This window comes from Gopherus flavomarginatus, chromosome 4 (genome assembly GCF_025201925.1).
Source record: "Gopherus flavomarginatus isolate rGopFla2 chromosome 4, rGopFla2.mat.asm, whole genome shotgun sequence".
NCBI lineage: Eukaryota > Metazoa > Chordata > Testudines > Testudinidae > Gopherus > Gopherus flavomarginatus.
The window spans coordinates 209097877-209125327 of record NC_066620.1 but is presented as its reverse complement, the minus strand read 5'-3'; the positions used below and the strand labels follow the sequence as shown (position 1 = coordinate 209125327).

General features: G+C 44.7%; 1 protein-coding gene across 1 annotated transcript in view; it reads right to left on the bottom strand.

Moving 5' to 3' along the window:
* The window catches only part of XKR6 (XK related 6), a 315700-nt gene extending 288542 nt beyond the window's left edge, over nucleotides 1-27158 (bottom strand). Inside the window, exon 1 of the mRNA XM_050948822.1 lies at nucleotides 26473-27158. Coding sequence (XP_050804779.1) covers nucleotides 26473-27158 — 686 coding nt within the window. The remainder of the gene's footprint in view (nucleotides 1-26472) is intronic.
* Nucleotides 27159-27451: the final 293 nt, after the last annotated feature.

The following is a 27451-nucleotide window of genomic DNA, read 5'->3' as shown; positions in this document are numbered from 1 at the left end:
AAGATCCTCTCATGAATAAAAGATAGGAAACAAAAGGTAGGAATACATCGTCAATTTTTACAGAGGAGAGAGGTAAATAACAGGGTCCCCCAAGGATCTGCACTGGGCCAATGCTGCTCAGCGTATTTATAAATGATCTTGGGGAAAAAAAGGGTAAACCGTGATGTGGCAAAGTTTGGGGCGATATAAAATTTCTCAAGATAGCTAAGTCCAAAGCTGACTGTGAAGAGTTACAAAGAGATCTCACGAAATGGGGTAACTGGGCAACAAAATGGCAGATGAAATTCAATGTTGATAAATGCAAAGTAATGCACATTGAAAAACTTAATCCCAACTATACAGACAAAACAATGGGGTTCTCAATTAGCTGTTACCTCTCAAGAAAAAAAAAAAATCTTGGAATCATCATGGAAAGTTCTCTGATAACATCTGTTCAATGTGAAGCAGCAGTCCAAAAAAGCTAACGATGGCAGGAACCATTAGGAAAGGGATAGATGACAGAAAATATCAAAATGCCACTATATAAATCCTTGGTACGCCCACACCTGGAATACTGCGTGCAGTTCTGGTCACGTCTTCTCAAAAAAGATATATTAGAACTGGAAAAGGTACAGAGAAGGGCATCAAAAATTATTAGGGGTATGGAATAGCTTTCGTATGAGGAGAGATTAAAAAGACAGACTGTTCAGTTTAGAAAAAAAGATGACTGGAGGGGGCGGAGGTATGCTACTGGTGTGGAGAAAGTGAACAAGGAAGTGCTGTTTACCCCTTCACACAACACAAGACCCAGGGGTCACCCAATGAAATTAATAGGAAACAGGTTTAAAACAAACACGAGAAAGTATTTCTTCACACAACACACAGTCAACTTGTGGAACTCTTGCAAGGGGATGTTGTGAAGGCCAAAAGTATAACTGGATTTCAAAAAGAATTAGGTAAATTCATGGAGAATAAGTCCATCAATGGTTATTAGCCAAGATGGTCAGGGAGACAATTCCATGCTCTGCATGTCCCTAAACCTCTGACAGCCAGTATCTGGGACTGAACGACAGGGATGGATCACTTGATAAATTGCCTTGTTCTGTTCATTCTTTCTGAAGCATCTGGCACTGCCCATTGTCAAAAAATAGGATACTAAACTAGATGGACCATTGGTCTGACCCAATATGGCCAGTCTTATGTTCTCAATCCCACATTACACACTCATAAGCAAACTAGGGGAAAACAGGCTACATTACATTAGATGAGTGCACAACTGGTTGAAAGACCGTACTCAAAGAGTAATTATCAATGGCTTGTTGTCAAACTGGAAGGGTGTATCTAGTGAGGTCCCACAAAGGTCAGTCCTAGCTCCGGTACTATTCAATATTTTCATTAATGGACAATGGAGAGTATGCTTATAAAAATCTACAGATGAGACTGTGACAGATTCCCCCCCACGTGCCACCTGGAACTGGAGTACCACTGAGCCCTCTGTCCCACCAGCCTGGGCTTCCTCTCTCACTGTGCTACTGTGACAAGTTGCAGACCCACTCCTGGTCCTACATTTCTACCAGCATTCACGTAGATAGGGACACACACAGCTGCAGTAACATGCAGGCTCTCTGACCATATGATTTTATGAAAATATGCTAATGAGCGTGAATATACTGTAACTGGAATATGCTTCATGCAAAAGGTCTCTTGTAAGGTATCATTACAAAGCTAATCTACTGAGTGTGGTCATCCTATTTGTATAAATGTATCATTCTTGTATCTGAAACTAGAAATATGAAATATAACTCTGAGGTCCTATTGTAATTATGCAAAGTGTGGGCCATTAATGGTGGTTTGGAAACTTGATGGCTCCCACCAACTAGCACAATTGGCTGTAAATGGCTGTTTACTTGCAAGCCTTCCTGTGAGTTAGGCCAGTAAGAATGAAGGCTTGGGGAGTCTCACAGGACATGTGACCATGTCACCTGGTACTGGAATCCATTTTAAACCTGGTGCTTTTCCATTTAGAAGGAAGGGTAGGGACCCAGACAGTCAAAAAGATTCCCGCCTTGTGCCAAAGCTATATAAAGGAGTGGAACAGAACAAAGGGGGCTGCAGTCATGAGAAATCCCCTAGCTACCACCTGAGCTGGAACAAGGACTGTACTAGGGGAAAAGATTGGGCCCAGACTAGAAAGGAGTCTAGTCTGTGAAAGAAGCTTATTGGAACATCTCTGAGGGAGAGATTTACCTGCATTCAGTTTCTTAAATGTATTAGGGCTTAGATTTATGTGTTTTGTTTTGCTTAGTAACTTACTTTGTTCTGTCTTATTACTTACAACCTCTTAAATCCCTTCATTTCTATAATTAATTCTATGTCCCTATATCCCTCATCTTAGGCTAACCTCTATTAGCTTCATTAAGGTAAAAGTGAACTTTGGGTGGTCTCCACTAGGATTTTACATACAGATAGCTATCTCAATGTCAGAGCACACCTATTTTCAGCATAGACACAGCCTCAGTAACACTCAGGTCTATTATAGCATTAATGACCACAGGTAGTAACACGACAATCAGAAATAGCCACAGTGAATCTGCACACTAATTTAAACAGGCTGATTGTTCAGACTCTTATATTGATTGCACCAGCTTTCCATCTACTCCATTTTATCGCCAATAGTTTTTATTAATATCTAGTTTTCTCCGAAACAACTTAACATACTAGTTTTCATCTCTAGTGTTATCCCCGTTAACAAATGTAAAAAAGGCCTAAGAAACACTTGTAATCAATTGTAATTGTAATATTACAATACTTTTATAGCCTCCAAGATGATCGGTCTCCAGCCTGTGATCTCCTCAGATCCAAAAGCACAACAGGGCTGAGTCTCGTTAGTACTATGGTGGGAGACCTTCACAGACAGACCATCAGGTTTGGAAATTCAGGAGATAACACTCCTTTCTCTCAAAATTGCTATATCTGGTCTGCTAGGATGCACTGTGCTACTGGAATTGCCATCTTTCAGATGAGATATGAAACCAGGCACCTGACCACTTCTGTTCATTAAGGATTGCTTTGCCCTCTTCTCAAGAAGAGGCATGTTACTCATGAAACAATGTATCATGGGCTGTGTCTACACTAGTACTTTTGTCAGTAAAACTTTTTGTTGGTCAGAGGTATGAAAAAAACACGCATTTAACCAACATAAATTTCACCGAATGACAAAGCTCTTCCTCTACCTTGGTGGGTCCTGCACTTATTGGAGGATTTGCTTGACTCACAGATCCACCCTGTGGGTCGGGAAACAGCCCAGAGACCTTCCCCTCTGGTAGAAGCCACAGTCCAGATTAATTCCTCCTGTGTTTGATCAGGAGCTGGGAGGTTTGGGGGGAACCCAGGCCCGCCATCTACTCCAGGTTCCGGCCCAGGACCCTGTGGACTGCAGCTGTCTAGGGTGCCTCCTGGTACAGTTGTGCGACAGCTACAAATCCCTGGACTACTTCCCCATGGCCTCCTCCCAGCACCTTCTTTGTCCTCACCACAGGACCTTTTTCCTGATGTCTGATAACGCTTGTACTCCTCAGTCCTCCAGCAGTATGCCTGCTCACTCTCAGCTTCTTGCATGCCTCTTGCTTCCAGTTCCTTGCACGCACTTCCTCTCCTCTGGCACCCAAGCTCTCCTTGGCCTGACTGGAGTGAGGCCTTTTATAGCATAAGAGGGGCCTTAATTAGAGTCAGGTGTTCTCATTAGCCTGGAGCAGCCCCTGTTTTGGTCACTCAGGGAACAGAAAACTGCTTATCCAGTGGCCAGTATATCATCTCCCTTCTACTACTCTGCTTTTCCCAACTGGCCTGGATTTATCACAACAGACAGAAGCACCAGTGTGGACAGCGCTATGTTGGTGAGAGACACTCACCCCTGTACTCCACCTGATCGAGAAGAGTAAGGGGAGTTGACGGGAGACCGTGTGCTGTCAATGTCACGTAGTGTGGACCCCGCAGTAAGCAGATCTAAGCTATGATAATTTCAGTTACACTATTCACATAACTCAAATTGCGTAGCTTAGATCGACTTTTTCCTTTAGTGTAGACAAGGCCTAAGAGTTTGACAATAGCAAGTGCCTAGAGCTTAAGATTTCTGGAACTGCTTGGTGTTATAATGGTATTCGCTATCCATTAGCAGATAATTTACAGCCCTACTGGGATGCATCTCTCAAGGATAATCAGCAGTGCATTAAGGCACTGTCTACAATTGTCATAAGAGAAATTTTCACAAGTTTAACTACCCCCCAGAATAGACATCCTGCACCAGTGTAATGCAGAACCACTGACATAATCCTGTAAACTATCCAAGTAAGGCCTGGTCTACACTCAAAATTTAGATCAACGTAGCTACAGCAGTTAGGGTTGTGAAAAATTCAGATGCCAGAGTACCACAGCTATACCAACCTAACCCCTGATGTAGACACAGCCTGGTTCACGGAAGAATGCTTCCATCAACCTAGTTACTGCTGCGTAGGGAGGTGATTGCCCTCAGCAACAGAAAAACCCCTTCTGTTGCTGTAGGACGTGTTTACACTATGGTGCCATAGCAGCAAAGCTGCTGTGACACTGCTGCACTCATAATGTAGACTAAGGGTATGGCTACATTTGGAATTTCAAAGCGCTGCCGCGGCAGTGCTTTGAAGTGTGAGTGTAGTCAGAGCGGCAGCGCTGGGAGAGAGCTCTCCCAGCGCTGCATGTAAACCACATCCCTTACGAGTGTAGCGTGCAGCACTGGGAGCCGCGCTCCCAGCGCTGCTGCCCTGATTACACTGATGCTTTACAGCGCTGTATCTTGCAGCGCTCAGGGGGGTGTTTTTTCACACCCCAGTTGCAGTGCTGTAAAGTGTGAGTGTAGCCAAGGCCATAGCCTAAGCTGCGCTGGTGCAAAATCTGCTTGCACCTGTATTGGGGAATTGCACCAGAACAAAAATAGTGATGTAGTTACACAAGGGTAAATGCCTCTAATGTGAACAGGACCTAAAGCAAAAACAACCTTGTGAAATTGTATTAAGAAGACTTTCATTTGAGAAGTCAAAGGGCCTGATTCTCATTAACACCAAGGGCATATTACACCTCTTTGAGACACTTTGACACTGCTAGAACCATGTAAAGTATCTCAAGGGTATGCCCACACTAGGAAAAAAGGTGTGTCCTTGTCACATGCTAGCTACCACATGGTAACTAACAGAGATAAATCTCAGTCAAGACAAGGTAATTGTAGTTTTCACACACAAGCAAGTTAAGGGAAACACTCACTTCTATCTGTTAACATGTCAACTACAATTGACTTGACTTCACTAGGGATATGTCTACACTACAGAGACTATACTAACCTAGCTATGCTGGCATAGCCCCATAATGCAGATGCAGCTTCCCACCGACAGAAGGGTTTCTCTGTTGGTGTAGAAACACCACCTCCCCAAATGAAGCCCTTTCACTGACGTAGCTGTCCATCTACAGTGGAGGTTATGCCAGCATAGCGACATCGATCAGAGATATGTTTTTTCCCTCACACTCCTAACCAACACAGCTAAGCCGATATAACTTTTCAGTGCAGACCAGGCCTATGATCTTACCTCCTGTTATTTACCATGCACTAGCTACCATGTGGTAAGAGCACACCCTTTAATCCAAGTGAAGACAAGGCTTTTGTATAAAAGAAAACCAGACCCTATTACTTCAAGCCTTGCCTCTGAGATAAAACAGAGATATTACATTATTTCTTTTAAAACACAGTTACTCTTTCAATTCATTTGGTCCCATTAAACATTTAGGGGTTTGTTTGTTTGTTTGTTTTTTTACTATAATCTAACAGCTAAAATCCTCCGCAGGTAATTTGCTTCAATTGCAAAGTCAGTATTGCATTTTGGTGAATAACATTCTGCAGTGAATAACTGAGTAGTTACTTACAATGAAGTACCAGGCATGTGTGATGATAAAAGGGGAAAAAATGGTGTACAAAGGCACTTGCCCAACCTTCCTCTTTCCTCTTCAACCCATCCACTCATTTTACTGTAGACTCAAGCTAAATTAATGCCCCCCCTCGGAAAAAAAAAACATGTTTCACAAATATACCTTTGGAAACTGTGAGGACCTTTAAGAATTCTCCCTTTCATATCCAAAACTAGGGGCAAAATTCTCAGCCAGCATAACCTAACTGAAATCAATAGAGTATTGCTCAGTGGAAATTTGGCCCTGCAAGTCTACACTGTCTAGATTTGAGAACAAAGCTAAATTAAATGCTTTATTACACTCTTAAAGCTATAGGTATTGTCCCACAATTTGTGGGGAAAGCAATTTCTTTACCAGGTGTAAATTGCATCTCCCATGGGCGAGAATTCTGAGTCCCTGCTTCAGTTACAGCAGAACAGTATGATGTGTACTACGTTTAACCGTTTCAGTGAACGTCCCACTTCATTTTGAATTTATAAGATCAGTGAATGAGACAGCATCAACTGATGTCTTTCTCAATGTTTGCCCATGAAAGCAGTTCAAAATTTCAAGCCTTAAAAACTCATTCTCCTATTCATACAGGAGGGAGAAAAAACAAAAATAAAATTCTCAAACACTGAATAAAATTTGCCCAACTCTGAAAACCCTCGGTGGACTAAGAAATTCCCTTTCATCTTCTGACTTTGAAGTTTTCCTTCTTACTATTCTCGTCACAAAAAAAAAATCACTTTTACACATCTGGGAGTACAATGCATCTCTGTATAGTCAATGAATGTGCTATGAAAAACTCTGTACAGTAGGCACTAACGAATTAAAATATTTCTATTCTATTACTGCACTACAGATTTACTGCAACGTATGTGTGATCAGCATCCAGTAGGAAGGGATACAGGCCAATCTGAATCTAAACAGGGATGGACATGGTGAGCACGTGGATAGGAAGCCTTGGGTGGCAGGATAGTCCTCGCCCACAGACAACCCACCACCCTGAAGCATATTCTCACCAGTAACTACACATCGCACCATAGTAACTCTCACTCAGGAACCAATCCATGCAACAAACCTCGATGCCATCTCTGCCCACATATCTACACCAGTGACACCATCACAGGACCTAACCAGATCAGCCACACCATCACCGGTTCATTCACCCTGCAGGTCCACCAATGTAATGTACGCTATCATATGCCAGCAATGCCCCTCTGCTATGTACATTGGCCAAACTGGACAGTCCCTATGTAAAAGGATAAATGGACACATTAGATATTAGGAATGGCAATATACAAAAACCTGTGGGAGAACACTTCAATCTCCCTGGACACACAATAGCAGATTTAAAGGTAACCATCCTGCAGCAAAAAAAACTTCAAGAGGTTAGTTCAATCAGGGAGGACGAGGCCCTCTTCTAGCAGCTGAGGTGTGAACACCAAGGGAGGAGAAAGTGCTTTTGTAGTTGGCTAGCCATTCACAGTCTTTGTTTAATTCTGAGCTGATGGTGTCAAATTTGCAGATGAACTGAAGCTCAGCAGTTTCTCTTTGAAGTCTGGTCCTTGAGATTTTCACACTGAATGACTGTCACACATCAATCATAATTTTAGAAAAACTGTGACATCTTAATTGTTAGTTATATGTACCTGTTAGTTGATAATTAAATTGCAAACCTATGATTACTTTTAATCCGAAATAGCTGATAGTTTTTAACTCCTGACATACAAAATACATGATGTGATGATATTACCTGGAGCCTTTTGGATGGAATCAATAACTGTTAAAGAAGGATCATATCAGCTACTGTCAGGTATCTGTCGTTTTCTTAATATTTCAAACACTAACTAATTCTTATATACTGATAAAGCAGTAAAATGAAGTGGTCTCATACTGACACTGATATAAAATAAGAGATTAAATACAGAACGCATTTACCTAATCTCCCTGAAGTCCCACTGAGCATTCTGAATTTTTTTCCATAGTATAGTTTTTACCTTAATGTTTTATTATTCAAGACCTAAACAGTGTGATTTAAAAGTAAAAAAACTATGTGTTCAAAGACCTAATGCAAAAAGGCTAGAAACAGAGCTGATACTGAACAGTACCTACTAATCAAAAGGATCATCTTTTGGCAATTGTGGTATCCTGATGGAAGCATAACACACCGATGATGTATTATGTGCAGTATAATCAAACATCGTCACAGCATCAGAGCACCAGCAAGCGCTCTACCTCCTTCTACATGTGATTAGCGAGGCGGAGGTGCTTGGGGTTCACTTTTACCTGGATAATGTACCTGAATTTCAAATGGAGATGGGCCCAGCCAGAAAACCGGATCCAATTCTCCCTCAAACTTCAGGGAGGTTCAAATCTGGACCTAAACTTTGTGGCTCAAGTCTCTCTCTAATGAACATGTAGCTAAAAAAATAAAATTCACAGATAGCAGAGGTTAAAAAAAAAATAAGTTCTGCCATCTGGAATTTTATGTCTAAACAGTAAAGATATGAAACAAGTTTATTTCCCAATAGCAATTGTCAGTTTCTCTCTCCACCAAACCCTCTGCACTGCATGTTCCATCCTCTTTCTACTACTATCCTGTCCTTTCCCTCAGTTGTCATCTGTAGAGGAGGGAAGAATCTAGTGTTATGACATCTAGATGAACAGCAGCAATTTTCCACCAGCATGACCAGAAAAGTAGTGCTGTGCAGAAGCTGAGGCACACTTGTGCTGAGAGGAGGGTGTTATGGGTCAGGGGAGGATATACAGAAAGAGGTATTTTTCTTGAAATCACACACTGAACTTAACACCCTGTACACATAAAGTTTACATAGTTCAGCCAAAAAAAGGACTAGTGGTTGAGACTGGTGCAATTTTGACATACACACTAGCGGTAAGAAATGAATTCTGACCCAAAATTTTTTCTTTTCTTTTCTTTTTTTTTTTTAAAGGATAAGTAAAGAGGGGAAGGCATAGTTCAGTGGTTTGAGCATTGGCCTGCTAAATCAAGGGTTGTGAGTTCAGTCCTTGAGGGAGCCATTTGGGGATTGGTCCTGCTTTGAGCAGGAGGTTGGACTAGATGATCTCTTGAGGTCCCTTCCAACCCTAATAATCTATGACAGATTGCAATAAGCCATATTGGCAAGCATATGTCAAGAGACAACAAACAAACACTGTTCTTAAAACTAGAGAAAATTAAATCAAAACTGGGGCAAAAATGTCTTCCTCATTAGACTTTGAAAGCTATCTTGGGGTCAAATCCTCAGCTGATGTAAACAAAATAGAGTTACACTGGCTGAGTATCTGGCACTAGGACTTCTCTGGCATGTCTTAATAGGTGGTAACCTCAGGATGAAATTCCTCGAGGGATGGTCTATTATTCAAGAGAGTGGCTTGAATGGAAGGAGAATGACAAGACTAGACTGAGGGCTTGTCTACATCAGAAAGTTGCAGCGCTGGTGAGGGAGTTACCCGTTTTGTCTCGGGTGTCGAGGATCCAGCGCTGGTGATCCAGCGCTGGTAATCAAATATAGACACTTACCAGCGCTTTTCTTGACCTCCGTGGAATAAGCAGGTATCCCAGCATACCTGAGGAAGCCTCTGGTAATCAAGCTGGTCTCCTTCCCCGGTTTGCTCTCGCGTTCCCCGAACCCCGAGCAAGCAGGTCTCCTTCCCTGAGGTTTGCTGGGTGGTTCCGGGAACGCGAGAGCAAACCGGGAAAGGAGACCAGCTTCGCCGCGGTTTGCTCTCTCGTTCCCCGAACCCCGAGCAAGCAGGTCTCCTTCCCTGAGGTTTGCTGGGTGGTTCCGGGAACGCGAGAGCAAACCGGGAAAGGAGACCAGCTTCGCCGCGGTTTGCTCTCTCGTTCCCCGAACCCCGAGCAAGCAGGTCTCCTTCCCTGAGGTTTGCTGGGTGGTTCCGGGAACGCGAGAGCAAACCGGGAAAGGAGACCAGCTTCGCCGCGGTTTGCTCTCGCGTTCCCCGAACCCCCCTTGAAGCCGCCCAACAGCGCTGCAGTGTGGCCACATCTAACACCACTTGCAGCGCTGGTTGCTGTAAGTGTGGCCACTCTGCAGCGCTGGCCCTATACAGCTGTACTAATACAGCTGTAACAACCAGCGCTGCAAAATTGTAGATGTAGACATGGCCTGAGAGTCAAAGATTTCAGTTTCGTTTGTGAGAAGAATACATTTGATTTTTCTGGGTTAAGAGGTTGAAATCCTTCTCTTGGCATCGAAAATATACATTCACATTATTACCCTGCTTGAGTGTCAAGAACAGACTGAAATAAGATTGAATTGCCAAGAAAAAAACATGTCCTTCCCAGAAAACAATGTTATAAGTAAGCCATTGTGTCCTCTTTCAATAAAAGGCATTTGCAGATGTGATACAGAATCAAAGCAAAAAAAAAACCAAACAACCATGATCCTAACATCTACTGATTTAATGCACATGATCAGTAAACACTCTTCCAAAGCAATAAGTATACTAATGCTTCTTTCCTCTCAAACTTACTCTTGGTTGTTTTCTGAAAAATATGAAGGAAGGAAGGAATTGTTCCCCTCAACACAGGAAACCCAGGAAAAGAAAGATTAGAACAATTTCTTGCTGCTGACTGAAGTTAGTCCACTAGCATGACAACATGCTAGTGACTTTACACTGCAAGTGAAGCAAGTTCTCATCTTTCCTTGCTTAGAATACGACTTGTCATTGTAAGACTCCCCTGGGAGAAGGGCGGATCAATTTCTGTTGTCAGTGCTTTGTGCTGCTCCAAATTATTTCCATTTATAATTATTAATAAATGAATTACAGTGTTGTGCCTTCAATCAGCAGTCACACACCACCAACACTAGATGAAAAGACAACTGTATGAGATAAGCAGTTTATTGAAACAAAAGTCCAATTGTTCTCAACCTTTTTTCATTGGTGGACCCCTACAAAATTTCAAGTGGAGGTGCAGACCCCTCTAGAAATCAAACAGTCTTCAGACCCCAAAGGGTCTTCAGACCACAGGCTGAGAACCACTGGACTAGAAAACAGTTACCGGACAGCATAGCATCCAGTCGCTAGTGTGTGTATGAAATAAATATCAGTAGAATGCTCTTTAAATCAGAGATTCAGTACAGAGAATATACAATGCAATTATATTAATTTGTCTAATTTTTTCTATTTGATGCTTGAGCTGAAAATATGAACTTACATTTTAAAAGCTTTCATTTTATGTTACTGAAAATGGTTATTTCCAAAACCCAGTAATAAATAGCCAATAATATAATTATCAATTAAACTTACCCTCTCATCCCACTCCCTACCCTTCTCCTTTCACCATTCTAATAATAAACCACCTATCTACAGAAACATTCTGGGCCAAATCCTTAGTGGGTGTAAAAGGCATACCTCTATTGACTTCAACTGACCTATGTCAGTGTACATCAGCTGAGGATCTAGACCTTTAACTTTTTCACGGGTGCCTGTCCAACTGCCAATTACAACAAAACACAATACCGAACTTTTGCTTCCAAAAAATTAAGACAGAGTCTCCTTAAAGATGTGAATTAATTTACAACAGACCTTGGGAGAAAGTAGTTGCAACTCCATAACTCCTCACCTTTACCAAGCTCTGTTCAAGCAAGACTTAGCATGCCCTTTTGTTATCCTCATCCCCAAACTAAGTCTACATGGCAGAAGTCAGTGATCTTGTCTGCCTGCCCTGAACATGGCCTCAGGATTGGGAAAAAAAAAAAAATAGCTGTAACTCTTGATGACAAGCCCTGTGTGGATAATAAATTAATTAAAAAGATACCTGACAAAATCATGTCAGGTCCACACGCAGGGACTCAAAGCTTTCAATCCGCAGCACAGCAATCCCCTCTACACCAGATGGTAAACTAAGACAGCCCAGTGATAAAGACAGCACAGTTAAAATGAGCAGAAAAATGTTCATTGTCCACCACTTTCCAAAGCAGTTATACTGGGTATGCCCTTCTAGCAATAAGGAAATGAACTGCATGTCCAATAAAAAAGTACATTTACACTGCTCACCAAAAAGAGGAAACAAATATTCCTGCAGCTTTATGAAGGTTAGTAGTTACACAGGTGTGTTTTAAAAGGGAAAGAGTAAAATCGAAATATTCAGTAAGAAAGAATTAGTGTAATTGCAGGTTCCATTTTATCTCTCCATTCAAACCATAAAGGGCCTCAAATTACTGCAGAGCTCCGATACAGAGCTTCATGCTGCTTAATGCTTTTATACAAATCCAGGAAGTTCATTAAATTTTGGTTTGAGTGAGGGTCTCTCTTTTCTCTCCTATCACCTGCTGATTTCATAAATGCCCCTTAAAATAGGGCTGGTTATCCAACTGAATTTTCTTTCTCCAGGGGGTGAGGTATGCAGAGGATGGGCCAGATTCCAATTTAGGCACACATATACACGTCTATCCTGATATAACGTGACCCCATAAAACACGAATTCGGATATAACATAGTAAAGCAGTCCTGGGGCGGGGGTTCTCATTCCAGCAGATCAAAGCAAGTTCGATATAACGCAGTTTCACCTATAACACAGTAAGATTTTTTGGCTCCCAAGGACAGCATTATATCGGGGAAGAGGTGTATATGTGTACTTTACTTATGCATGCAAATTAGGTATGTGTGTATAAATTAGGCACATGCAAATATATGGTCATAATTGGGTATGCCTAAATTTGAAAGTCTGACCTTTGATCTCTGGAATTATTTATTTAGGTTAGTCAGTAAGGAAAAAGGAAGAGCAGGTCCAATTTCTGCTCCCTAAACACCAGATAAAATCCTCTTGCAAAGGAATACAAAAATATACCTTTTTTATTAAAATTACAGAGCACTAATCAGAAAATGATTCACTTGCCAAAGGTCACACAGCAAGTGAGTGGTGGAGTTGGGAAAGAGCACTGAATTCCTGATTCCCAGTCCTGTGCTCTAACCAACAGTCTACATTTCCTTCCCTTAATGATATTATGAGTATCTATGAGTTCTCCGAGTATAACCAAATACCTCCCTGGAAATATGATCCTTATTTATGGGATCCTGCCAATTGCCTGAATCTCATTTCCGTATCTTGGACTCTTAGTATTTTTAATGGATGCTTACAATTCTGTTGTAAATATTGGCAAAACTAACTGCAATATTCTCTGGCATTCAAGAATCAAGGGGTTTTTTTAGCCATGTTTTTAAACTACTTTCTCCTTATTTTTGGAACACCTCCCACTACTCATTTTGCACCAGACTGTTCATATTTTTTAAATGCCTTCTGCTTACAACACTTTTTACTTCAACAGTATCAGCCTCTGTTGCTCTTTTTCCTGGCTGACATAACTGGGATAAATTCCAATCCTAATCTCAAACCATTCCTGAGATGTTTTACTGCTGAGTGTGGTATGGAAGGCAAAATGCATTTCCAGCACTACCACAAGTTTCTTCACAGATGCAGTGAGGAACCAGCTGCAAAACGGTTAAAATATTCCTCCACTTCCTACCAGCATGGAAGGACCAGAGAGAGAAACAGGGTACAAGTTTTCCCATACAATGTAATTCTATAAATTCATTTTGGGTAGGGGTTCTCAACTTTTTTCCTTTTGAGCCACCCGCCCCCCTAATATGAATAAAAACTCCATCTGTGCCACAATAAGTGGTTTTCTGAATATAAAAGCCAGGGGCAGTGTCAAGGGGTAGCAACCAGGACAACTGCCTGGGGTCCCATGCCACGGGGGCTCTATCAAAGCTACATTGCTCAGGCTTTGGCTTCACAGAATCATAGAATATCAGGGTTGGAAGGGACCTCAGGAGGTCATCTAGTCCAACCCCCTGCTCAAAGCAGGACCAATCCCCAGATTTTTACCCCTGTTCCCAAATGGCCCCCTCAAAGATTGAACTCACAACCCTGGGTTTAGCAGGCCAATGCTCAAACCACTGAGCTATCCCTCTCCCCAGGGGGTGGGGTTAAGGGCCCTGGGCTTCAGCCCTATGCCATGGGGTTTCGGCTTTCTACCCTGGGCCCCAGCGAGTATAATGCTGGCCCTCCAGGGGGCCCCAGACACCTGATTGAGAACTGCTGATTTAGGACATTTGTCACTCCCAAATCTTTTTGAGATGCACACAGGATTCACTAACGTGTATCAGTTAGGAAGGGAGACTAAAAATGCTAACCACTATACATACATATATGCACACAGACTCCCTGTCCCCAAGAGCTTACGTAGAATTCTAAGTCATACCCATTCACACCGTCTCTGAGCACCTTACATGTGGTTTTAAAAAGTACAAAATATCTCAGCCTTAGTCTTTTTGTCTGTCCCACACATGGCAGGAAATTTTAACTTCCCACCTCTAGCTAGCCCAAGACCTCTCTCCCCTTTAACTCCAGAGAAAGTTGCTAAATGATTTGGCTTTAGATAGCTGTAAATGCCACCCTTCATCATTCAGGTGGGAGGGTAAACAGGCTGACTCTTCTGAAGTTGACCCCACTATTGCACTATGGGGAAAAAATTGACCAATTCCCCTGGCTCCCGTACCAATTCAGCTGAATTGGTAGGAGCAGTTGCCTAGACAAGATGCTGGCAGGCGGCCCTGTTTTCACCAGCATTTTGATTAGATTTGCTTTTCTACAGGTTTAGCTAAAAGGGTGGCAAAGAGTTTCAGGATCCTTGTCTACCCTGCAGCTCCTCATGGTTTTAATATTGGTTCTGATGAACTGGTAGGAATTTTTATGGTAAATTTCACCAGTGTAGAAATGGTCTGAGAGAAGACACTTGTAGAGTGGCAGGAAGGACTTTTTTAGTGGATTGGTCACTAGACTGGGATTCAGGAAATGTAGCTTTAATTCCTGACAGCCACATATTTCCTGTGGGTCATTTGGGCAATGGACTTAAATCTACCCAGTGTCTCAATTCCCCATCAGTAACAGAGGACACCACTCTACTCAGAGGCGGTAGGAATGTAAAGTCCATTAATGACTGTGAAGCAGTCAGATACTACTGCACTGAGAACTATACAAGTACCTAGACAGAGAGTGGAGAAAGAGCGAAGCCATGCTGAAACACATAATCCACACCTGTGCTCCATCTAACCCCTGCCCAGAAAATCCTAGGTATTCAATGAACCCAGTCCCAGAAGCACTACAACCAAGCCAACCTCCGGAAAAAAGGACCCTAGGAAAGCTAATATTCAAATAGTGGTCATGAAAAAACATTGATGGGAAATGCAAGTCAAAGGGGCAAATTTGCATTTGACGCATGAAAGTCAATCACACAAATCAGTTCAGCATTTTACCTGTTCATCTTGGAATCTCATCATTCATGATTGTTATCAGACTGCATTGAATTCGTGATAGAAGGTGGGTAAGGCTATACTTTTTATTGGATCAAGTTCTGTTGGTTAGACAAGATTTTGAGCTTACACAGAGCTCTTCTTCAGGTCTGGAAAACATACTCAGGGAATAGAGATGACAACCTAAATGCGGACACGTGACTAATTTGTAAAGTATCTAAATCCTCAGACTAGGGTTTGAGCCATCGACTCTAACACAGAACGTGTGTGAACACGATTACAGAGGAAGAAAAGTCTTATGGTTCACGCACTAGGCTGGAACTCAGGAGATTTGGGGTTTCATAGATTCAAGGACTGGAAGGGACCTCAAGAGGTCATCGAGTCCAGTCCCCTGCCCTCATGGCAGGACCAAATACTGTCTAGACCATCCCTGATAGACATTTATCTAACCTACTCAACTATCTCCAGAGACAGAGATTCCAGAACCTCTCTAGGCAATTTATTCCAGTGTTTAACCACCCTGAGAGTTAGGAACTTTTTCCTAATGTCCAACCTAAACCTCCCTTGCTGCAGTTTAAGCCCATTGCTTCTTGTTCTATCCTTAGAGGCTAAGATGAACAAGTTTTCTCCCTCGTCCTTATGACACCCATTTAGATACCTGAAAACTGCTATCATGTACCCTCTCAGTCTTCTCTTTTCCAAACTAAACAAACCCAATTCTTTCAGCCTTCCTTCATAGGTCATGTTCTCTAGACACCTAGCTGCCAGACCCTTTTTGTAGGACTTGAATATTTACTTCCGCTGGCAAGCATTAACTCATACTGACTTCAGTAAGAGTAATGGGTTCAAAATCTGGCCCTCAATCTCCCTGTGCCTCATTTCCCACTCTGTTAAAAAGGAGGGAGAAGCTATTAATACTTCCTTTTGTCTTGTCTGTAAATTGTTTGAGCAGAATCTGTATTTTACTATATGTATTTATAGATCTTGGTGTTCCAACCTCATTTAGGGCCCCACAGCGCTATGTAATACCAACAATCATATACATATTGCTACTAAAACTAGGAACACAGCATCGGTGTATATATACACACACTTGATCAGTATATTGTAAATGTAGTGCTCAGTGCACTGATTTTAATAAGAGGCTCCATTTTGGATTCCTGTGCAGGTCTTCCTCCTCTATAACACTTTTGTCCTTCTAAAACTCTATCTGAAAACTATTCATTTGTGCATATGAATGCCTTGTTCCCATCTGTGTAGATTTTATTTGAAGAGAACAAGACTTTGAAAAAAAACAAACACTGTTTCTGGAACTATTTGTTCTAGGGTTTTCCCAAACTGCTTAAACCTCAGAAATCTTTGTTAATACCAAGAAGCACTTTAGCGTAACCATCTGTCTTCCAAGCCTTCTACCACAATCGCCTTCTGGCAACCTTGGCTGATGACTACTGAACTGACTATATATTTCAATGGATTCATCAAAGAATATGCAATAAAGGGGAATTTTATATATATCAATTCCACCTTCACAGAGAACCAAAGTCTTCAGTCCATTTTAACAGGCTAGGAAGGCCCGAAATCTAATTTTCCCCCTCCTCCATTTCTAGTCCTCGCTCCAATGCTTGAAAAAGTTTGTTGGTCTTGAAAAAAGATCAGTACTAACCTTGAAAACTGTTTTCTATTCATGGAAGATCACTAGACAGTGGATCATAAAAAAGTCACTATTTCTCTCACCTCCCCTTTTAATTCAAGCATGATTTTTGCTTCTCTCTCATGAGCTGTTCGATAAATACTTTCCACCAGCTAAAAGCTTTCAGATAGTATAAAGCTTCGGTTTCTACCCCTACCGCTTCTCAAGACAGTGGCTGCTAAAAATCAAGTCAGGATTCAATGGAAATAAAGAAAGCATTTAAGAAGAGGGAAAAATAAGGTATTTGAGGGATTCAGATGTCTCCATACTATACCTCCACCATCTTGCCCAGTACAAGGCTCTGTCCCACACGACTGGAAATGCTTCTGTTTTGTCTTTTCTTTATGATAGGTTCAAGACAACACCACCACCACATCACTTCTTTTGAACAAGGTCTCTCACCTCCCCCACCTCACCCCCAACACACACTAGTGTTTTTCCACATATGCAAATTACATTGCTGCCAAAGAGATGTTATATGATTGTGTGGGAGGGGAGTTAGTCCAGAACACACTGCAAAGGTGCAGTCCACCCATTGATAAGGCTATGGAAAACTCTTCTCTCCAAAGGCTAGAATACCATAAGATCTGCTTCAACATCTGTGATTTGACCCCCCTCTAGTGGGTAACCCACAACAAGGCAGTAAGCCTCACTACCAGTTAACAGCCAATGCAGAGTCTCCTTTTGCTCAGGTGATTAGTTCCCTTTAAGAGCCTAGATGTCCTCTATTCTAGGCATCAATACCTTTTGTGCTGTTTAATCAATGTGAATGATGTCTGCAGACAGAGATTCCTTAAGGTGAGAGAGCCCATACTATGCGGTATTAGAGGTAGATGTTCAGAATTCTCTTCTGTAGAGTCATTTTACACAGAGGTCCTTTTCAATGGAAGAGGGGAATTTCTCTCTGCAATATCTGGTTTTATGTGCAACTCAGCTTGTCACAGCATTGTCATTTACCCCAGTGCTTCTTCCCTCTGTCAGGCATTTTCAGAGCCTGACAGAACTCTATGCTACAGCCAAGGTTTCACAGCTTATCCTAAAGAGGAAGAACTCAGCTGCCAGACAAGCTAAGCAGAAAAGTAGCAAAATATGTAAGTCTGCCAGAAAAGACAGCAAATGTGCAGAAAACGTCTAGAAATCTGAGTACTCAAGACAGAAGAATCTGACAAGATTCATGGATGGGTACTTCCAGCTACCCGGTCGTTTCACAGATAGATATCTTCTCATCTTAAACAACCCAGACATGGTCTAAAAGCCCAGGAGTTGCAGACATAATTTAGAAACACTTCTAATCCAATGTATCCTGAATATAATGAGCGTTTATGTCACAATACTAATTCTAGAGCAAAATTCTCTAATGTAACTAAAACAATCCTCATTTATCATGCACACGTTAACAGCAAATATTCCATTTAAACCAACTGTTGAAGCACAAACTTAGCTCCTGTCATAAACAGATAAGTAAGAGTTAATAAAACAGAAGTACTTCATCTCTCTTTTGCCTGGAAAGGGTTAACAAGACCAGTGAGCCAGACTGTCACCTGACCAGAGGACCAATCAGGGGACAGGATACTTTCAAATCTTGAGGGAGGAAAGGTTTTGTGTGTGCTGCTAGTTTTTGATTGTTGTTCACTCTGGGGGCTCAGAGGGACCAGACGTGCAACCAGGTTTCTCTCCAATCTCTCTGATACAGGCTCTTATAAGTTCAGAATAGTGAGTACTAGGTAGATAAAGCGAGTTAGGCTTATGTTTGTTTTTCTTTATTTGCAAATGTGTATTTGGCTGGAAGAAGTTCAAATTTGCATTTGGCTGAAAGGATTTTAATTTGTACTTGTATACTTAGGCTCGGAGGATATTCCCAGTGTCTACAGCTGAAAGATCCTGTACCTATTCCATTTTAAATTTACAATGATAATTTTTACTGTTTTTCTTTCTTTAATTAAAAGCTTTTCTTGTTTAAGAACCTGATTGTTTTTTTATTCTGGTGAGACCCCAGGGGACTGGGTCTGGATTCACCAGGGACTTGGTGGGGAGAAAGGAGGGAAGGGGGAGAGAAAGGTTGATTTCTCTCTGTGTTAGGATTACTTTCTCTCTCAGGGAGAGTCTGGGAGGGAGAGAGAGAAGGAGGGGGGAAGGTGAATTTTCCTCTGTTTTAAGATTCAAGGAGTTTGAATCACAGTGATCTTCCAGGATAACCCAGGGAGGGGAAGCCTGGGAGAGGCAATGGTGGGGGAAAGGGTTTACTTTCCTTGTGTTAAGATCCAGAGGGACTGGGTCTTGGGGGTCCCCGGGCAAGGTTTTGGGGGGACCAGAGTGTACCAGGCACTGGAATTCCTGTTTGGTGGCAGCGCTACAAGTACTAAGCTGGTAATTGAGCTTAGAGGAATTCATGCTGGTACCCCATCTTTTGGACACTAAGGTTCTGAGTGGGGAATTATATCATGACAGCTCCTTGACAGATTAGTTTGACAACCTATGCAAATAATATTTATCTTTCCATATCCCACACAACCTTCTGCAAAACATGAGAGTTTCCCACATTTGGTATATCAACTAGTGAAGAAAATAGTCAAGTCTTTACCGCGATTGTAGGATTACATAACACACGTAGAACATAAATTTTTAATGTCAAGGGAAAGAGGACCACAAGGTTTTCTTACAGTCCAGTTTTCTTCATAACATGTACATTTATTGTTCTTGTTTTAAAAACTTATTTGAATGCATTACATGTAAGGTAACATTTCTTAGAATTTCTGTGAGGTACAATGGAATAGGATTTTCAACTGATCAGCTTTCATTTTAGACCTGTCAGTCTCAGGTTACTCTTATTCCATTGGATTTTACTGGTATATTCCTAGATCTAACCTAATAGTATAGTGCTACATGAAGTTTCACAGTTTACACACTAAACCTTGTACATTTTAAGGAATGCAATCATGACCCACTAAGCTACTTGCAACAGTGATTAGAAAGAGGTAAAGATACAAAAATAATATTGTTGAGCACTTTTAATACAGCTAATTAGCCAAGATGCTAAATATTTCAAGTCAAAATGTCTATTCCTTAATTTACACAGATGAATGACTTCAGTGGAAGCAACAACCCTGGGAAGCCTTAAAGGCAACCCTGCATAACCCTGAATCCAGTCTATTTCAGGTAACACCACGGCACTGCAACATTCTTCCTCAATGAACATCCCTTCTGCAGTTTTGTAGTGCTGAAGCACAAAAGAGCATAATATGCATGACTGGTATCCTTTACTTTAACAGTTTGGCTGAAATGTTCTAGTCTTCAAGATTACCTAAGAAATAAAGATGAAAAGTAAAAACTGTAGACTGTTAAAATAAGATAGGAATAGGTACATGAGCACATTTGTAATGATACAAGCTTAAAACCATATTGCTCATGCAATGATTGGGACAATGAAAATATTAGCAAGAAGCAAACTGAGTGAATCTGGAAATACAAATTAATCCATCTCTCATCAACGCTTTCATTAACCTCTCTCTTGGTAAAGCCTAAACTCTGCATGTGATTGTGCAAGTACAAAAATACCAAATAACGGACAAATCTCCAAAAAGGCCTCCCTCTTTTGTACTGAAACTGCTAGACACTGCCTCCACAATTCCAAGACCTAATGGAGATATTAATGCTCCAATGTCTGACCAAAACAACCCAACACAGTCATTCCAATAGAAGCTTGTATGCTTGCTGTAGGAATTTTAAGCTATGAATCTTTTTATTTGCAAGTCTCATCAATGTTTAGGAAAGGAAGTCCCTATAGGATGACAAACCATATTTGATCCCCACGCATTAAATACAAATTATGTGACATTCACCAAGAAAGGGCCCTGGGAAATTCAGAACAGCATCTCAATACAACCCCTCACACAGAGACCAACACCTACAAAATCTCCACCAAGCATTCTCAAAACTACAATATCCGCACGAGGAAATAAGGAAACAGATCAACAGAGCCAGACGTGTACCCAGAAGCCTCCTACTGCAAGACAACCCCAAGAAAGAAACCAACAGGACTCCACTGGCCATCACATACAGCCCCCAGCTAAAACCCCTCCAACGCATCATCAAGGATCTACAATCCATCCTGGACAATGATCCCACACTTTCACAGGCCTTGGGTGGCAGGCCAGTCCTTGCCCACAGACAACCTGCCAACCTGAAACATATTCTCACCAGTAACTGCACACCACACCATAATAACTCTAGCTCAGGAACCAATCCATGCAACAAACCTCGATGCCAACTCTGCCCACATATCTACACCAGCGACACCATCACAGGACCTAACCAGATCAGCCACACCATCACTGGTTCATTCACCTGCCCATCCACCAATGTAATATACGCCATCATATGCCAGCAATGCCCCTCTGCTATGTACATCGGCCAAACTGGACAGTCTCTACGGAAAAGGATAAATGGACACAAATCAGACATTAGGAATGGCAATATACAAAAACCTGTAGGAGAGCACTTCAACCTCCCTGGCCACACTATAGCAGACCTTAAGGTGGCCATCCTGCAGCAAAAAAAACTTCAGGACCAGACTTCAAAGAGAAACTGCTGAGCTTCAGTTCATCTGCAAATTTGACACCATCAGCTCAGGATTGAACAAAGACTGTGAATGGCTTGCCAACTACAGAACCAGTTTCTCCTCTCTTGGTTTTCACACCTCAACTGCTAGAACAGGGCCTCATCCTCCCTGATTGAACTGACCTCGTTATCTCTAGCTTGCTTGCTAGCATATATATATACCTGCCCCTGGAAATTTCCACCACATGCATCTGAAGAAGTGGGTATTCACCCACGAAAGCTCATGCTCCAAAACGTCGGTTAGTCTATAAGGTGCCACAGGATTCTTTGCTGCTTTTACATCTCTATACAATTCAGCTCTACTCTCCCTATCCTCCATGACTTTGCTTCCAGCTGCAGGGCAACAGATAGTTTCTGCACAACATTTATTTTTGATCTCACTACGTACTATATTTGCACAATTTATATCCATTCTCATGAAGGAACTTAAGCTCAGCACATCACACTCTGAACATACATTGTTTAAGTTGTCCCCCTCCCTCCCTTAACATAAACTTCTTACCAGCATGAAACGATATAGCCGCAGGCAAATACTGCTAAAATAGTGCTTTCCAGTATTAGTCCCATCACTGCATTCAAGATTAATTTTCATGACAGTTGCAACAGCCATGGCAGAAGCGTAAAAACACCCTCGAAATAGTCACAATGGTTAGTCCACAAATTCCTTCAATCGTAGCTCTCTCTGCTTTCTTAAGTCAGACCCTGAGATCCAGCTTCAGTCCACTGCACTGTTTAGCAAGATCGGAATGTGATTCAAGTAACAGATAGGATCACAGTGAGCTCTCTTATTTCAGCTAACATGACTTGGGGTATGGCTACCGTTTTGAAGTTTCGAGTGTGGTTGCAGCGACAGCGCTGGGAGAGAGCTCTTCCCAGCTGCACGTACTCCACATCCCTTACGGGTGTAGCTTACAGCGCTGGGAGCTGCACTTCCAGCGCTGCGGCACTGTTTACACTGAGGCTTTACAGCGCTGTATCTTGCAGCGCTCAGAGGGGTGTTTTTTTCACACCCCTGAGCGCGAAAGTTGCAGCGCTGTAACACACCAGTGTAGCCATGGCCTTGGTCTGGAGAGCCCCTTCCCAGTCCCTGTGTCAGCAACCCCGGACCTGCACATTCCCAGCACTGAAATCCTCCTCTGCAGTGAAAAGTCACTGCTAAATCTGGGCAACTTAAGCCTCTTTTTTTCATAGAAGCCACACACACATCAACTCTTCCATGCATGACTAGAGACCCTAAGCAGCATAGTTTGTTTTTTTTCCCCCCACTATTCACTCAAATGTCTTGTGGATTTGGTTTTAATACATAATCGCTTATTTTGCTTGGCTGCATGATGAGACACCCCCAATTTGCCAAAGGAGCATCTGCACCAAGCTGCTTTTGCCGATGTGATCTGCATTTGGGGATAACAGCTGGTGGAAGGAGGCAGAAAGGTTTGTGAACTGATTCTTCCTCCTAACACATCCCTGCCCACGCATCCTAGACATGGCTGCAAAAATATCCACAACCATTGAGAGGGAATTTGTCTTAAATAAGTGCACATGACATTGAAAAGACGATAGAACAGAAATGTTGTTTCTGTTGCACTGCATGATTTCACCAGCTTATTTCCTAGGTAGCGATTCCAGAGAACCTTCCCACACATTCCTCCCTGCCCCCCTCCTCAAAAAAAAAATTTCTTTGCTGTGGTATCTCCATTTTACCTCAAGATTTTTACGCTAAGAAGAAACATCAAACCCTCTCAAATGTGCTGTCTCCATCTTAACTTCAGCCACTTTTTCAGAAATTTCATTTAGCAGCAAAATTAACCCCTTCAATTACTCATACATCATCCACAAAATACTTGCCTTCTATCTCACCAGCCCTTGCTGTCTCCTCCCCCTCATACCAGCAAAAATACAATCCTCTAAAATCCATTTGATGTCTTATCTACAGGATTTATCCTGGAGATTTCAGTGCAAGGATAAAATTAACCCCATCAGCAACAAGCCCTTTGATTCCCCTGTGCCCCATCACATAAAATGTCTCATTAGTTTTTTCCACATATCTAGCCTCTTCTGGAAAATATCTGAAGAGGCCAAATTAACCATTTGTTTGCCCTATCGGATCACTATTCCTCCAAAGCTCCTTCCTAAATATTGTCTGTGATCTGGATGCTTGTTACTTCCACATTCATCCCATCCTCTCTCATCCATGCCTCTCATCCTCCAGCCTCACTTCTGAAGTCTCCCCTTTCCACACACACAGAGTTGTCCTAGAGGACATGTAGCAAAATAGCTCGGTACAATTATCCTTAGATCACCTCTTTCCCCAAAATCCTATCTCTGTGGAGTTCATTTTTACAAGCTCATTCTAGGGAACCCCTTCATGCTCCCTCCCAAATCTTTGTTGGGGGTATGCTGACCTCCACAGTCATCCCAGAGATTTCACCCCCAAAACTGTTCCCTCCACTCCAACCCTGGAAATTTTCCTTTCCCTATCCCCGCTCCCCCTGCTATTCAAATCCTTCCCTTGAATAGTGTTTCCTACCTTCCCATCTCCTCCCCTGCCACACACACACCCATAGCTTCTGTCTAGGGAACAAACCCCATCTCTGACCTCTAGTCCCTTACATCGGAAATCTAAAAACACTCCACAATTCCCCTACACCTGCTGAAGTGGCATCTCTCTCCTATTACCAAAGATTTATCCAGGACATCTCACTACATTTTTCCCTTTTCCAAATAACGACCTGCTTCCCCCCTCTTTGCAGAGTGTGATTAACCGTGGGGGACATCTTCCTCTCTTTCCCTTACTTGCAGACCCATATTCTAGAGCTCACTCGGAATGCAGGTAAGGATGTGAACCCACTTCTCCCCCCACAATCCCAGATCCAGGCCCAGAAGTTGTCCCAGGGGTAGAAATGAGCAATCCCTGTTTACACCACATAATCCATTCAAACTATGTCCACATGTGGTGGGGATCGCTTCTCCCCATACCTTGAGCTAACCCTGGGATTTATCAGTTTCACCTCCCAACCCCAGCTATATTTCATGGAACATTCCCCTCTGGCACAGGAGCAATACAACAGAGTTCTTTCTCCCCGTCTGGGAATGACCTCCACCCCACATCATCATCATCTCCTCTGCCTGGGATTCACCCCTAACCCTATAATCCTCCCTTCCCCCTCTCTCCCCAGGCCCATCACCTGCTGCTCCCCTTTATATATGTGTAGGGATGATTCCTCTGCTCCCCAGGCCCTTCCCCCCAATGTGTGTGAGGATGTCGTGACTCCCCCTCTCCCTTGGCCCTTTGCCCCTTACCCCAATGTGTGGGAGGATGTCGTGACTCCCCCTCTCCCTTGGCCCTTCGCCCCTTACCCCAATGTGTGGGAGGATGTCGTGACTCCCCCTCTCCCTTGGCCCTTCCCCCCCAATGTAAGTGGGGTTGTGACTCCCCCCTCTCCCTTGGTCCTTCCCCCCCAATGTAAATGGGGAGTGACCCCCTATCCTCAAGCCCTTTCCCCCCAATGTAAGTGGGGTCATGACTCCCCCTCGGCTCTTTCCCCCCAATGTAAGTGGGGTCTTGACTCCCCCTCGGCCCTTTCCCCCCAGTGTAAGTGGGGAGTGAACCCCTATCCTCAAGCCCTTTCCCCCCAATGTAAGTGGGGTCATGACTCCCCCTTGGCCCTTTCCCCCCAGTGTAAGTGGGGAGTGACCCCCTATCCTCAAGCCCTTTCCCCCCAATGTAAGTGGGGTCATGACTCCCCCTCGGCTCTTTCCCCCCAGTGTAAGTGGGGAGTGACCCCCTATCCTCAAGCCCTTTCCCCCCAATGTAAGTGGGGTCATGACTCCCCCTCGGCCCTTTCCCCCCAGTGTAAGTGGGGAGTGACCCCCTATCCTCAAGCCCTTTCCCCCCAATGTAAGTGGGGTCATGACTCCCCCTCGGCCCTTTCCCCCCAGTGTAAGTGGGGAGTGACCCCCTATCCGCAAGCCCTTTCCCCCCAATGTAAGTGGGGTCATGACTCCCCCTCGGCCCTTTCCCCCCAGTGTAAGTGGGGAGTGACCCCCTATCCTCAAGCCCTTTCCCCCCAATGTAAGTGGGGTCATGACTCCCCCTCGGCCCTTTCCCCCCAGTGTAAGTGGGGAGTGACCCCCTATCCTCAAGCCCTTTCCCCCCAATGTAAGTGGGGTCATGACTCCCCCTCGGCCCTTTCCCCTCAGTGTAAGTGGGGAGTGACCCCCTATCCTCAAGCCCTTTCCCCCCAATGTAAGTGGGGTCATGACTCCCCCTCGGCCCTTTCCCCCCAGTGTAAGTGGGGAGTGACCCCCTATCCTCAAGCCCTTTCCCCCCAATGTAAGTGGGGTCATGACTCCCCCTCGGCCCTTTCCCCCCAGTGTAAGTGGGGAGTGACCCCCTATCCTCAAGCCCTTTCCCCCCAATGTAAGTGGGGTCATGACTCCCCCTCGGCCCTTTCCCCCCAGTGTAAGTGGGGAGTGACCCCCTATCCTCAAGCCCTTTCCCCCCAATGTAAGTGGGGTCATGACTCCCCCTCGGCCCTTTCCCCCCAGTGTAAGTGGGGAGTGACCCCCTATCCTCAAGCCCTTTCCCCCCAATGTAAGTGGGGTCATGACTCCCCCTCGGCCCTTTCCCCCCAGTGTAAGTGGGGAGTGACCCCCTATCCTCAAGCCCTTTCCCCCCAATGTAAGTGGGGTCATGACTCCCCCTCGGCCCTTTCCCCCCAGTGTAAGTGGGGAGTGAACCCCTATCCTCAAGCCCTTCCCCCCTGTGTAGGTGTAGGGGTGACCCCTCCTCTCCCCAGGCCTTTCCCCCTCCCGTGTGCGTGGGGGGCTGACCCCCTTCTGCAAGCCCTTCCCCGCAGTGTGTGTGTGTGTTGGTGGGGGGCGACCCCCTCTCCCCGCCCCCCCCTTACCTCCAGACCTGTCCCATCTGCAGCAGGTGGATGACGGTCTGCCAGATCCAGACGGAGAGCCTGCAGAGGCGCTGGGCCCCCGGGGTGGCGGTGCCCACGGCGCCCATCATGGGCGGCCCGCGGCTGCTGAGGCCCTGCACGGCGCCCAGCCCGCCGCCCGTGTAGTCCTGCACGAACCAGCGGAAGCTGAGGATCTGCACCAGCACGGAGGGCAGCAGCACGAAGGCCAGGGTCAGGCCGCACCACACGTAGTCCCGCCGCCCGTAGTGATGCAGCGCCAGCCACAGGTCCGTGCCCACGTCCCCCAGCAGCACCAGCAGCGCCAGCACGATCCACAGGCAGTCCAGCCACGGCCGCTCGCCGCCGCCCCCGCCGCCGGGCCCCCCCGGGGAGTGCGGCGGCCCCTCGGAGGAGGAGCCCGGGGCCAGCGGGTCCGTGCCCCCGCCGCCCCCGGCCCGGCCCCCCGCGCGCCCCAGCAGGCTCCGCAGGCAGGCGCTCCGGCAGCCCCAGTAGCACGACGAGGTGTTGCAGCAGTGGCAGATGTGCAGGGAGCTGCTGCCGCCCTGCTCGTCCGCCCCGTCGCCGCCGCCGCCCCCCGCCGCGGCCGCCGCCGCCTCGTCCAGGTTGTGCAGCTGGGCGAAGCCGACCCCCGCGCCCGCGCCCCCGCCGTCCGACTTGGCCGCCATCTTGCTGCTGCTGCCGCCGCCGCCGCTCGCCCCGCTTCTCCGGCCCCCTCGCCGGGCTCCCCCCCCGCCGCTTCCGGGGGAGGCGCTTGCCGGGCCCCGCGCAGGATGGAGGGGGGACCCCTAGCGCCCGCCCGGCGAAGCGCCGCTCCCGCGCTGCCCAGGAGCGGCCGCAGCAGCGGCAGCCGCCCCGGTCTCCGCTGTCCCCTGCCCCAAGGAGTCCCCGGGAGCCCCCAGGCCAGGCCTCCTGCACCAAGGACCCCCCAGCTCCCCTGGGACCCCCAGGCCAGGCCTCC